Source organism: Oncorhynchus mykiss, chromosome 6 (assembly GCF_013265735.2).
Source record: "Oncorhynchus mykiss isolate Arlee chromosome 6, USDA_OmykA_1.1, whole genome shotgun sequence".
NCBI lineage: Eukaryota > Metazoa > Chordata > Actinopteri > Salmoniformes > Salmonidae > Oncorhynchus > Oncorhynchus mykiss.
The window spans coordinates 36,247,259-36,260,667 of NC_048570.1; the positions used below are offsets into that span (position 1 = coordinate 36,247,259).

The 13,409-nt window shown below is 50.4% G+C and overlaps 1 protein-coding gene across 5 annotated transcripts in view; it reads left to right on the top strand.

Annotated features, from left to right (window-relative positions):
• The window catches only part of LOC110525859 (methylcytosine dioxygenase tet3), a 61,046-nt gene that overhangs the window by 33,356 nt on the left and 14,281 nt on the right, over positions 1-13,409 (top strand). For 3 of the 5 annotated variants that reach the window (XM_036980012.1, XM_036980013.1, XM_036980014.1), the window contains 2 exons: positions 5,055-8,052; positions 10,576-10,666. In XM_036980012.1, coding sequence (XP_036835907.1) covers positions 5,055-8,052; positions 10,576-10,666 — 3,089 coding nt within the window. Of the gene's footprint in view, positions 1-147; positions 704-5,054; positions 8,053-10,575; positions 10,667-13,409 lie in introns of those variants that run through there. The other 2 variants (XM_036980015.1, XM_036980016.1) reach the window with 2 other exon arrangements.

A 13,409-nucleotide genomic window follows, 5' to 3' on the forward strand; every position in this document is an offset into this window, starting at 1 on the left:
TAGATTACCCAAATGACTAGACCTGACTAGATAGACTAAAACACATAACATCATGTTATCCGAAACACATTGTTATGTATTCAAGGTGTTCCTATTCACTAAGGGATTGTGCTGGTGGAGAGAGAGAGAGAGAGAGAGAGAGCTTTGCCTGGTAACAGCTCTCGCTCTCCTGCAATGTGTTGCTGTTTCTAGGGCTGCCGCTAGCGTCCATCCCCGAGCTCTCTCTTTCTCTCTCTGCTCACTGCACACTCCATTCCCTCGTACGTGCCCACTGTGCCTCAGATAATGGCCTCTCGCTCTGCACACACAGAAGAGAGAGGGGGAGGGAGAGTGAGCGAGAGAGAGAGAGAGAGAGAGAGAGAGAGGGGAAGGTGGGGGCTGCAAGTAGAACCAGACTGTGAGTGTAAGAGAAAGAAAAAGGATATTGAAAAGGGAAGGGAGGAGCAGAGAGAGGTAATGAGAAAGGAAAAAGGAGAAAACAGAAAGTGACGGCTGTAAGAAGAGACAGAGAGCGGCCGTGAGTTCCATGGGGGGAGGTGTGTGCGTGTGTGTGTACGTGCGTGTCGGTGCTTGTGTGCCGCAACAACAACAAAAAAGCCTCCACCACATTGCTAGTGGCTCCCCTCATAGCACCACTATTGCATGCTCCCCTCCTCTCCCTGCTGTGTCTCTCCACTTCCACTGGCAGGACGTCTAGACCCATGTAAGTACTGAAGCTGTGTGGGGCTCTCTACTCTTTTCTGGGTTTTATTCTCATGGTTCTCATGTTTTCTCGACGACAGACACGGCAGGAAAGCCAGGGGGGGTAGAAGGAAGGAGAGAGGGAGGGTGTCGTGTGTCTAACTGTTTGGATTTATGTCTACTCCCAGGCTTTATGCCCCCCACCCCCTTTGTCTCCCCACCCTCCTTCCTTTTTGACTTTGTGCTGTCAACCTTGGAGGCATCTGTTCTGGTCTGGTGGAGGTGGGGACGTGAGGTGGGGACAAACGCGTAGTGGTCCAGTTGTAGGATAGACCAGCTTGACTGTTTAGCCGGCAACGTACTGCCTGTGTGTCGTTTAAAGGGACTAGTCTCAGAGTTTAGGGTGTCTAACAGGTTAGGCAGTCTCTTCTGGTTGGGCGTGTTGATGTTTTGGATTGGAAGCCTTGTGCGGTGCGTGCCGTTTGTGTGTGTGTGTGTGTGTGTGTGTGTGTGTGTGTGTGTGTGTGTGTGTGTGTGTGTCCTGGCAGGAAAGAGTAGGCTCTCACACAGCGCCAGTAGTTGTCCGAGCACGTGGTCTGCTCTGTCAGAAGCACCGTGGTAGGTGCCCGCAGGTGTAAGCGTGCCGCGGTGTGTATAACGCAGTGTGCATGAAGAGAGAGAAGGTATTTGTGACAGTCTCATTTGGCTAAATACATCTGTGAAGTCCCAGTTGGCTGGGTATGAGAACTGTCGTTATGATTGTGTTGTTAAAGTGTTTTGGGTTGAAGCCGGGCGTGTGGAACCGGCGATTCAATTGGTGCTGTACGTGTGAGAGGAAGTGTCTCAGTTCATCGACTGTGAGAAACGGAGATGAACAACAACAATGTGACTGGTTCTGGGGTTGTTGGGTTGTACAGTTCTGTGACCACGCTGTTTCAATATATTGCAATTCTCTTACTCACTCTGTCTCACCCCCCCCCCCATCCACTAAGCTCAGTCTGATGATCAGTCTGTGATGGGGCAACGTGGGGCCTCTCACGTATCGCCGGCCGGCTGTTCACCCCCCCCCCCCCCCCCCCCCCCCCCCAGGGACCCCCACCAGACACCCGGCACAGAAGGTGAATTCAAAGGGCCCGAGCAAGCGGCCCGTCCAATAATTAGACACTTCAAAAGGCTAATTTCAATATATTTAAATCACGGGAAGCAGGGTGTCTGGTCCACTTCAGCTGTCAACCAACTGTAGGAGCTACAAACCAGAGCTGTGTTCTCACTGTGAATATAGATGTGATGTAGTCTGCGTTACACACAGACCTGTTGGATCATAACTCAAAACAACAAACCAGCCTAGTTCCTATTCTAGGTACAGGCAGCCTTTTGACATGGTGTAGTCTACCTTTATGTGGATCAGTGTGTGCAGTAAACGGTGTGTGCGCATGGCGGTGTAGTATACAGTATGTACCGTGTGTACAACATAGTGTACGGATATGATTATGACTGTGTGTAATCCTCATAGAGCTCAGTCTGTCTGAGCTCACAGGACATCAAGCGTTATCAACGTGTGTCTGTCTGGGGCAAAGAGCAGGGCTTGCCTTTCACCTGCTATAGCCTCAATGCCACTGCACTCCCTGTTCTGACATGTCCACAGTGCCATGGTGAAGACTTCCTTATTTAGTTTAGGCTATTGTAGAATAGGACTTGAAGATGTTCCGAGGCAAAGTCAAAAATATGAAATGTGTTATTTGGTTATTTGGATACTCAGTGTGTCATGGATTTGTGTCTCAGTGTAGAAGTGGTTAAACATACACTACATTTCAAAAGTTTGAGGTCACTTAGAAATGTCCTTGGTTTTGTCCATTAAAATAACCTCAAATTGATCAGAAATACAGTGTAGACATTGTTAGTGTTGTAAATGACTATTGTAGCTGGAAACTGCTGATTTTTAATGGAATATCTACATAGGCGTACAGAGGCCCATTATCAGCAACCATCACTCCTGTGTTCCAATGGCACATTGTGTTAGCTAATCCAAGTTGATCATTTTAAAAAGCTAATTGATCATTTGAAAACCCTTTTGCAATTATGTTAGCATAGCTGAAAACTGTTGTTCTGATTAAAGAATAATTAACACTGTATTTCTGATCAATTTGATGTTATTTTAATGGACACATTTTTTTTGGGGGGGGGGGGGGGGATTTTATCTCAAAAACAAGGAAATTGCTAAGTGACCCCAAACTTTTGAACTGTGGTGCATATTGTGGTGCATATTCATTACCTGTACTCTGTGTTTGTACTTGGATTATCTTTGTTTGCTATGCCTCCTCAAACACAGTAGATCATAATGAATCGTCTTCAGACCTGGGTTCTCCCTGTTTTATACACACCACTGACAGACAGTGTCATATTGCAAAACAGCAGACCCAGTCCTTCCAATACTTGCATGATGTCCATTTAAGGGGTGTCACTGCAGATACACGATTCAAGCACAGATCGGTTGCATTTCCAACCTGTTTTGAAGTCAGTGTCATGTTGAGAAGGCTGTTTGAAGCAACATAGTGTGTTTTGACAACAGCAGTGCTTTGGTTACACGGTCGAAATGTCACTTTTAGTTTCCCCCTCCAAAACCAGGAGCCAGGAGACCAGATCCTCCCCTATAGTCTTATCACCTTGCAGCCTTCATTCTGCAGCTCCAGTAAACAGTGATGTCATCACAGCTAATGTATTGGGATGAGCAGCGTCAACAATCAGATGAGATCATCGTGCTCTATCTCTAATGGACTCTAATGGAAGTGAGAGTCATACAAGGCTCTACTATCATCTTACGAAATGGCATCAGGAATGTCACCGTGGACCATCAATGCACATGATTTGGTATTATGAACAGGGCGGTCGGAGCTTCGAATGCTAATTGTCTGACACCCGTGGTATATCAGACCGTACACCACCGGTATCCAATCAAATCAAAGTTTGTTTGTCACGTGCGCCGAATACAACAGGTGTAGTAGACCTATTAGTGAAATGCTTACTTACAGGCCCTTAACCAATAGTGCAATTTTTAAGTAAAAAAAAAAAAGGTATTAGGTGAACAATAGATAAGTAAGGAAATATAAAAACAACAGTAAAAACATGTATTTTTACTGCTCTAATTACATTGGTAACCAGTTTATAATAGCAATAAGGCCCCTCGGGGGTTTGTGATATATGGCCAATATACCATGGCTAAGGGCTGTGTCCAGGCACTCTGCGTTGCGTCGTGCTTAAGAACAGCCCTTGGTCGTGGTATATTGTCCATATACCACACCCCTTCGGGCGTTATTGCTTAATCACCACACCACTCTTTGCTACATCTTTGCTCTCTAGATCCTTGACACATTCTTATTGCGTTTGTTGACCCATCATGCATTTATTGAGCGTGTCTAGTCCTACCTCATGGTGATATGACAGGTGTTGAATGCACCAGTCATAAAGGCCTAAGGGAGGGAGAGGTTCAGGACCACAGGATCAGGAACCAGGAACCCCGCTTGGCTAATAGACAGTCATTGACAACGTATAGAGCTAATATATACACTGGTATGTGTATACCAGGAGTTGAAAGTTTATGGTAGAGATGCAGTAATGCTGCCCGTAGTTCACAGCATTCTCCTCGTTCTTCCTTGAGTGAAACAGATATGTGGCGGTAATTGCCATGAATTTTGTATATTTGATTACTTTTTAAATTATCATTTGTGTGGTCCTTTGTGCCTTTGGGAGGGATGGTAAATCTTTACATGGGCTGACTGCTGTGTGTAGTAAGTAGCGTGAGCATTACTGCGCAATGTTGTCACATGGTCTGTGACTTGAACACTCTGATCATTGTGGAAACACTGTTGAAGCAACACTTAATTCATTTCCCCAACTGGCGTGCGCGTGTGTGTGTGTGTGGTGTGGTGTGGTGTGTATGTGTGTGTGTGTGTGGTGTGTGTGTGTGTGTGTGTGTGTGTGTGTGCGTGTGTGTGTGTGTGTGTGCGTGTGTGTGTGTGTGTGGTGTGTGTGTGTATGTGTGTGTGTATGTGTGTGTGTGTGTGTGCGTGTGCGTGTGCGTGTGTGTGTGTGTGGTGTGGTGTGTGTGTGCGTGTGTGTGGAACCCAAACCAAGACATCTGAAATGAGGAATGGATTCTAGCCAGTGCCCTGTCATAATCATTATGATATCTTGATTTGCCCTTCTCTGTGAATGCTTTGTTTGAGTATGATTTTAAGCTAAGATCAACTGAATAAAACTTGTTGTTAATGTATATATTGATTGCTATTGCTTATTCCAACTTGGTGCACAGTTCCTATACATTTTTTTCTGGTCTCTAACCTCTTTCCTCTGTGCCCTCCCTCTCTCTCTCGCAGACTGTTTCGGACACTGGTTCAGTGGATGGCCCCAGAAGAGGAGGCCAGATGGAAACTGGGTCACATGACCGCCTCGAAGAAGGCTGTTCGTTGAGCCTGGAACCAACCAATGGGGTGATCCGGCAACCCAGTGACACCAATGAAGAGGGTGGAGCCGGCCTGGACACCCAGAGGGAGCCCCATCGGTCAGGTAGTGTTTCCCCGGGACAGGGTTGGGTACCTGGGCAGGGCAAAGCCCCTCAACCCCAGAAGCAGCTGCCCTGCAGTGGCTGGAGCAGTAGTGGTAGGACTCCTGGGAAGCCCGTCCACGAGGCAGACATGGAGGACGCACGCAATCTGGTAGCCTTCTCAGCCAGCGTTAATGTGGGCTCCCTGGCCCCCATCCCCGAGGCCCAGTCCTACACCGCCCAGCTGTATGAGAAGTTCAACCAGGAGATGGGCACTGCTAAAGGGGCCGCGGCTCAAGCCAGGCTCCAAGCCCCAGAGGGAGGGGACCAGGCTAGCCCACCAGAGGACTTGAACACCCTGCAGACCACCCTGAAGACTGCCCTGAAGACTGCCCTGAGCCAAGCGAGGCACGGCCACAAGCCCCCAAACTGTGACTGTGATGGGCCCGACTGCCCAGACTACTTGGAGTGGCTGGAAAAGAGGCTCAAACAGGCAGGGGCAGGGGAGGAGCAGGACAACAACACACCCTGTTCCAAGATGGCCGCCGACACGCCGCCTCATCAACAGCCACCACACTCACAGCAGCCCCCTCACCCCCACCACCATCCTCACCCCCATGTCAATGGAGGTAACCCGCCCTCCTGTCCACCCCTTCACCCATACCAACAGGGCCAACGCCCAGGCTCTGTCCCCTGCTCCCCTCAGGTCCTCTCCATTGCCAAGGAGAAGAACGTCAGTCTGCAGACGGCCATAGCTATCGAGGCCCTGACCCAACTGTCTGCCACTGCCCCCCAGACTGTGGTCCCTCCTGCCCAGGCCTCCTCCACCAGCCACCAACAACCCCCTCTACACCCCCAGCACGGCAACCACTTGCTCCCCTCCTCCCCCGGCCCCATGTCCTCTTTGTCCTCCTCGCGGTCACAATCTGTCCCCCCTGGACTGTACCCCCAGCAGAGCTCCGGGTCGTGGGAGCAGCAGCACAGACCCCAGTCCCAGGGTCATCCGGCCCACGCCTCCCCTCTCCCGTCCTCCACTTTGCTTTTCCCCGAGCAGACCAAGGCAGGCAGCCCCCACCCTAAGCAGTGGCAGCAGCAGCAGGCCCCTGGGGGAATCCAAGAGCAGAGGAACCGGTGGATGATGATGAACTCAGACTCCCAGCAGTCTCACTTCGCCCCTCTATCCGGTGGCCACAGCGTTGGCGACCCCATGTCCGAGCTCAAACAGCTACTGGGGGACTCCAGCGGAAAGTACATAAATGACCCCTTCAAGCTGCCCGTCCCACACCACCACATCAAGCAGGAACCAGGGATGCCTCAGGTCAAGCAGGAGCTAAACTCTGGGGAGTACCAGAGCTCTGCCTGTGCCTACATGGGCGGTCGCTACGGCCTGATGAACGGCCAGCAGCAGCCTGGGTACCCTGGTCCACCTCTCTCCGCGGGCAGCACAGCCATCCACTACTCCACCCAGACAGCCCTGCAGCAGCACCTTCACCACAAGAGGAACCTCTTCTCTAACCCCCCCGGCCCCCCAGGCCTCTGCCCTCCACGGCCTACCCAGGCCTGCCAGAACCTCCGCAAGTGGTGGCCCCAACAGATGGGCCCCGAGGGCCACCTCATCCCTGTGGCCATCAAGCAGGAGCCCAAGGAGCCCAAGAGGAGGAAGAGCACGGTGGGGACATCGCCGCTCCTCAAGCAGCCAGGGATGCTGCACTATCCAGGTCCAAAACCCAAGACCATAGTCATCAAGAAAACCAAGCAGAAGGCCTCCCTGCCAACCTTCCTGCCTCACAGCCAGATCTCCATACAAAAACCGTCTCCACTCACCATAATCGGAGCCCTGCCTCTGGCCAGCGCCCATTCAGGTTCTCTCCCTTTCCCTACCTTCCCCCTCCTCAGTAACCCCACTCAGGCTGCCGCAGGCCTCCCAACCCCGGCCCAATCTCAGGTATCCATTTTAAACTCTTCTATTGCACGCTCTGTCACTGCTCCTGCCTTCTCTGTAAACAGTCCAGCCGTCTCAACCCCTCTGCCTCTCCCTGCAGCCCCGGACGCCCCGGCTAGCTCAGGGGAGGCCGGCGCCACACAGACCTCCACCACCTCTCAGTCCATACCAGGCCTCAGCTCCCTGGACCCCAAGTTTGAGGAGCTGATCCTCCAGTTCGAGGCAGAGTTCGGGGACAGTTCATCCTCGGCCCCAGTGCCCTGCCCTCCTCAGATCCAGCCTCAGGACCAGTCCCCCTCAGCCTCAGCCCAGCCCGTGGTGATAGAGTCTCAGCCCAACATTACCTCAGGACAAGCCAGGACCGCGTCACCGTCCAGCACCGCCACCCAGTCCTGCAGCCCTACTCCCTTAGCTTCTACCACAGCCCCACCAGCAGACCAGGACATGGAGGTGGACAAGGAGAATGTGACAAGGGGTGTGAGTGAAGCATCCTACCCCTCCGCCACACAGCCCTGCACTGAGAGCCCCATGGAGGAGCAGCCCGAGGGGGCCCAGTTGCCTCTCTCGCTGCGCCAAGAGGTCCATCTGGAGCAGCAGCAGCACCGCGTCCTTGAAGACCCCTTCACCGTGCCTCTCTCCCCCTCCATGTCCCCGCTGCCCAAACGCATGAAGATCGAGACGAATGGGAACGTGGCTGTCCTCTCCACCACTGGATCATTCTCTGAGGGGGGCGAGGACGACACCCCCACTAAGGACGGCTTCCCCCTCAACCCCTCCCTAAAAGGCTTCCTGGAGTCGCCGCTACGCTACCTGGACACGCCCACTAAAAGCCTGCTAGACATGCCCGCCAAGGACCTCCAGGCTGAGTTCCCAACCTGCGACTGTGTCGGTGAGTAGTGTGTCTGTGTTGAACTACGCAGTTTTAATGTAGCTACATTTCGACCACTGCTGGGCCCCAGAGTTACACATGCTTTACACTCCCAGTGACTGGGCTGCACACAATAATAAAACCAGAAAACAATATAGTATCTAGTATAGAAACAAACAAACTCCTATAGAAGACATGCATGCTATATCGAAATCCTCTTACTCCATACATTTAGGATTACTAGAAAACATTAAATATTCTGTACAGCAGTGGCTGATGCTATACAGCAGGCGGCAGCAGGTATTCTGCACGACGCGACGTGGAGTGCCTGGACACAGCCCTTAGCCGTGTATATTGGCCATATATCACAAACACCGAGGCCTTATTGCTATTGTTAACTGGTTACCAGCGTAATTAGAGCAGTAAAAAATACATGTTTTGTTATACCCATGGTATACGGTCTGATATACCATGGCTGTAGGCCAATCAGCATTCAGGGCACCAACCACCCAGTTTATCAAGAGGTATACATCAAGTGGCCCAGTCACTTCTGCTCCAGCTCCTCTCTCTGAACATCACATGAGTGTGTCTGAGAATGTGTGTGTTGCCAGCCGGAGTGTGTTTGTGTTGCCGGATTGTGTGTTGCCGAGGTGAGTGTGATGCAGGCCTCTACTCTCCAGTCAGCTACAGTGCAAGGTTCAGAGGGAGACGGTGAGAGTAATACAACACGAGAAGGAGTCCATTGTGAGGGTCTGGCTGGCAGACAGCACAGAGCAGGCCACTGTCTAGGCTACATGTCTGACAAAGTGGCACACGGCCTCTCGGTCCGCTTCCCAAATGTGCACTATTATTTGCGTGCCCTATTTAGTGCACTACTTTTGACCAGGGATCACAGGGAGGGAGAGAAGAGAGAGAGAGAAAGCAGCTGCAGGGAACACTTGCTATGCCGTGTGCTGTAAGGCTGTTACCAAGAGAAAAGGCCACTAGACAACGGGTCTCCATAGTGAAGCCTATTTACACACTGCCCTGTCAACACCACACAGAAACACCCCATGTGTAACCCGACTCCCTCACACACCCACACATGGACTCATTCGCCCCTCTCTTGCACCTCTCTCTCTCTCTCTCTCTCTCTCTCTCTCTCTCTCTCTCTCTCTCTCTCTCTCTCTCTCTCTCTCTCTCTCTCTCTCTCTGTCTCTCTCTCCGTCTCTCTCTCTCTCTCTCTCTCTCTCTGTCTCTCTCTCTCTCTCTCTGTCTCTCTCTGTCTCTCTCTCTCTCTTCCTCTCTCTCTCTCTCTGTCTCTCTCTCTCTCTGTCTCTCTCTGTCTCTCTCTGTCTCTTCCTCTCTCTCTCTCTCTCTCTCTCTCTCTGTCTCTCTCTCTCTCTGTCTCTCTCTCTCTCTCTGTCTCTTCCTCTCTCTCTCTCTCTCTCTCTCTGTCTCTCTCTCTCTCTCTGTCTCTCTCTGTCTCTCTCTCTCTCCCTCTCTCTTTCTGTCTCTCTCTCTCTCTGTCTCTCTCTCTCTCTCTCTCTTCCTCTCTCTCTGTCTCTCTCTCTGTCTCTTCCTCTCTCTCTGTCTCTTCCTCTCTCTGTCTCTCTCTGTCTCTCTCTCTCTCTCTCTCTCTCTCTTCCTCTCTCTCTCTCTGTCTCTTCCTCTCTCTCTGTCTCTCTTCCTCTCTCTCTCTCTGTCTCTCTCTGTCTCTCTTCCTCTCTCTGTCTCTCTCTGTCTCTCTCTCTCTGTCTCTTCCTCTCTCTCTGTCTCTTTCTCTCTCTCTCTCTCTCTCTCTCTCTCTCTCTCTCTCTCTCTCTCTTTCTCTCAGAGAAGCAAGCATAGTTTTACAAATCCCTCTACTCTGCTGATTCCAAACATGGAACCACTACTCCCCCTCACACAACTATTTTCTCACACACTATTTAGGCCAGTAGTCCTGTGTAGTATTTCCTGCTTCTCTCTGACCACGCCTTGCCTTGGTTCCTCCCTGCACTGTCACAGGAATGTGACCTCAGATACACTCTCTCATACTCTAGCTTTCCTTCTTACACACACGCATGCAGGCACGCACACACACACACACACACACACACACACACACACACACACACACACACACACACACATACACACACACACATACACACACACACACACACACACACACACACACACACACACACACACACACACACACACACACACACACACAGACTAATTCGCTCTCTCAAACACCCTTGTTTCTATTGTAGTGTCCCCACCCAGACTCTCCCTTTATTCAGAAGCTCACCACTATTCCCCTGTCATAACATAGTCAGTCACAGGATACAGGAAGTGTGTGTGGTTTTACATCTGGCTTCAGTCACACCAATCTATGGTTCCTTGTTGTTTCCATGGCTTGTTAGATCTGAATAATTGGGCACTACTACTTCTGATACCTGCAATGTCACAGAACTGTCCTGCACTAATCCAAATCATACAAATGGAAGTTACAATGTTGGTTGAATTTGGACTGCATTGTGAACTCTGTCTGTAACTCTATCTCTCTCTTTACAGAGCAAATCCTAGAGAAGGATGAGGGTCCGTACTACAATCACTTGGGCTCTGGGCCCACTGTGGCCTCCATACGAGACCTGATGGAGACCAGGTGAGACTTCTGGAGCATACTTGATACCTGTTAGAGAAGAGACTGACAGACTGAAATAACTCAGAAACCATAGGAGTATGATACATACTAGTATTTACCTCTAGATAAGGCAGGGAAAAGGAGCATGGACTGAAATTGACGGGTGGGTGGAGGAAACACTACAAAATACTGTTGTAGCTGGTGTGCTTGTCCAGGGATTTTAGCACCCTAGATTACAGCCACGCAACTGGCAATGGCAGTCTCCTGATTCACCTAGAGCAGAGCTAGCTGTCCTCTTCTTCACAGTCTCTCTCTCATTCTCCCTCTTCCTCCTTCTCTCCTGTCCCCTCTTCCTCTCTATCCCCCTCTCGCTCTCTCTCCGTCTCTCCCCTTCTCCGTCTCTCCTCTGCCTTTCTCCTTCTCTGTCTCCCTTTCCTCTTCTCTATCTCCCTCTCTCTCCCTCTCTCCCCCCCTCCCTTTCTCTCCCCTCCTCCCTCGCTCTCCCCCTTTCTCTCCCCATCTCCCTTTCTCTCCCCTTCTCCCTCTCCTTTCCCACTCCCTCACATTCTCTCACTCTCGCTTGCTCTTTCTCCCCCTCTCCCTCTCTCGTTCTCGCTCGCTCCTTTTCTCTCCCCTTTTCCTTCTCCCTCTCTCTCCCCCTTTCCCTCCCCATCTCCCTCTGTCTTCCTTTCTCTACCCTTTGCCCTCTCCCTTTCTCTCCCCCTCTTTTCATTCCTTCTCTCCTATCCTCTGCCTATGAACAAGAGTATTGGCATCAAACTCTCTCACAGCTGTGAGCTAGCATCACTCTCTCTTTTCTTCCCACTCTCTCTCTCTCTCTCTCTCCATGCCTCCCTCTATTTTGCTCTCTCTCCCCAGTGCTGCTGTCCTCCTACTCTCCCCCCCTTAACACCCCTGTGATCCTGTCCCCAGGGAATCCCTGACCCAGAATCCAATAGGAGGAACAGGAAATAACCGCATCAGCAGATCAGACCAAACAGAGAAGAGGGCTAGGCATAGAGAGAGGATAGGAGAGAGGTAAGGAGAGTTGAGAGGAAGAGAGAGGAGAAGTAGGGAGAGATGAGAGGAAGAGAGAGAAAGGAGAGGTAGGGAGAGATGAGGGGAAGAGACAAAGAAAGGAGAGGCAGGGAGAGATGAGAGGAGGAGACAGAGAGGGAGACAGAGAGCGGTATATATATATATCTCTCTCTCTCTCTCTCTCTCTCTCTCTCTCTCTCTATATATATATAGAGAGAGAGAGAGAGAGATAATGAGAATCAAACCGAGTACATTTTCATTAGGGAATGGATAGACTCAGTTTCATAATTCCTCTTGGGAGAATGGTAACATGAAACTAGGGAATGGATAGACTCAGTTTCATAATTCCTCTTGGGAGAATGGTAACATGAAACTAGGGAATGGATAGACTCAGTTTCATAATTCCTCTTGGGAGAATGGTAACATGAAACTAGGGAATGGATAGACTCAGTTTCATAATTCCTCTTGGGAGAATGGTAACATGAAACTAGGGAATGGATAGACTCAGTTTCATAATTCCTCTTGGGAGAATGGTAACATGAAACTAGGGAATGGATAGACTCAGTTTCATAATTCCTCTTGGGAGAATGGTAACGTGAAACTAGGGAATGGATAGACTCAGTTTCATAATTCCTCTTGGGAGAATGGTAACGTGAAACTAGGGAATGGAAACAATCACATTTACCATGTATCCTAATAGTTACGCAATTATCAACTGACAAAACAGGAATAGTTCAAATGCAGCTGAGTTTTCACTGACTAAACATGGGGGGGCTGCTTAGGTTGGGACCCACACATTGTTGTATAGGGGACCGGGACCGAGAGTGACTGGCCATTATATTGACAGAGGACTGTTTCTATAGACCAGTGACTCATCAGGATGGATTGGGGGGGGGGGGGGGGGGGGGGTGTAGGTAGGTAGGTGAGGAGAGGAGGGAGAGCCTTCTTTGTTTGAGAGATGACGTAAGAACTAAAGCCCTCCATAGTCTCCCCCTGACCTCTGACTCACCTCTGACCCCATTGGCCCACCCCTGTGGAGGCCGAGCCAACACACTTTGACCGGCTGATAATTGGTGAATGAGTTCCCATTAAGGACAAAGCCACATGTGTCCCACCATGATAGACCCGGTCAGGGGTGACGTTATCAACATGACAGGTATGATACACAGGGAAGAAGGAACATCTGAGTAATGCTGGTAGCTAACTCAGCCACATCTCTTTACACATTGTGCAGCGAGGGACACGCGCCAGAACCTAACCAGGCACATACACATATACCAAGCCAACGCACACGGATGCGGTTACACTTGATTTGGATAGTTCCCTATAGATGATCAAGAGATTAGGTCATAGTATCCACAAATGATCAACTGCACATGTTGATATGCAACCGCTTGCTAGGGTTATGGTTTAGGGTTAGAGTAAGGGTTAGGTTTAAGGTTGGAGTAAGGGTTAGGTTTGTTGGAGTAAGGGTTAGGTTTAGGGTTAGAGTAAGGGTCAGGTTTAAGGTTGGAGCATCCACCTGCAGGGTGACCTCGGATGTCAGCGACACATTGGTGCGGCTGGCTTCCGGGTTATGCGGGCGGGTGTTTTGGAGGACACATGACTCAACCTTCGCCTCCCGAGTCTGTTGGGGAGTTGCAGCGATAAGACAAGATCGACATGTTGCGTACATTTGTATATGATCACGTATCTATTATGCGTGTGAATACTTGGGAACAGATTT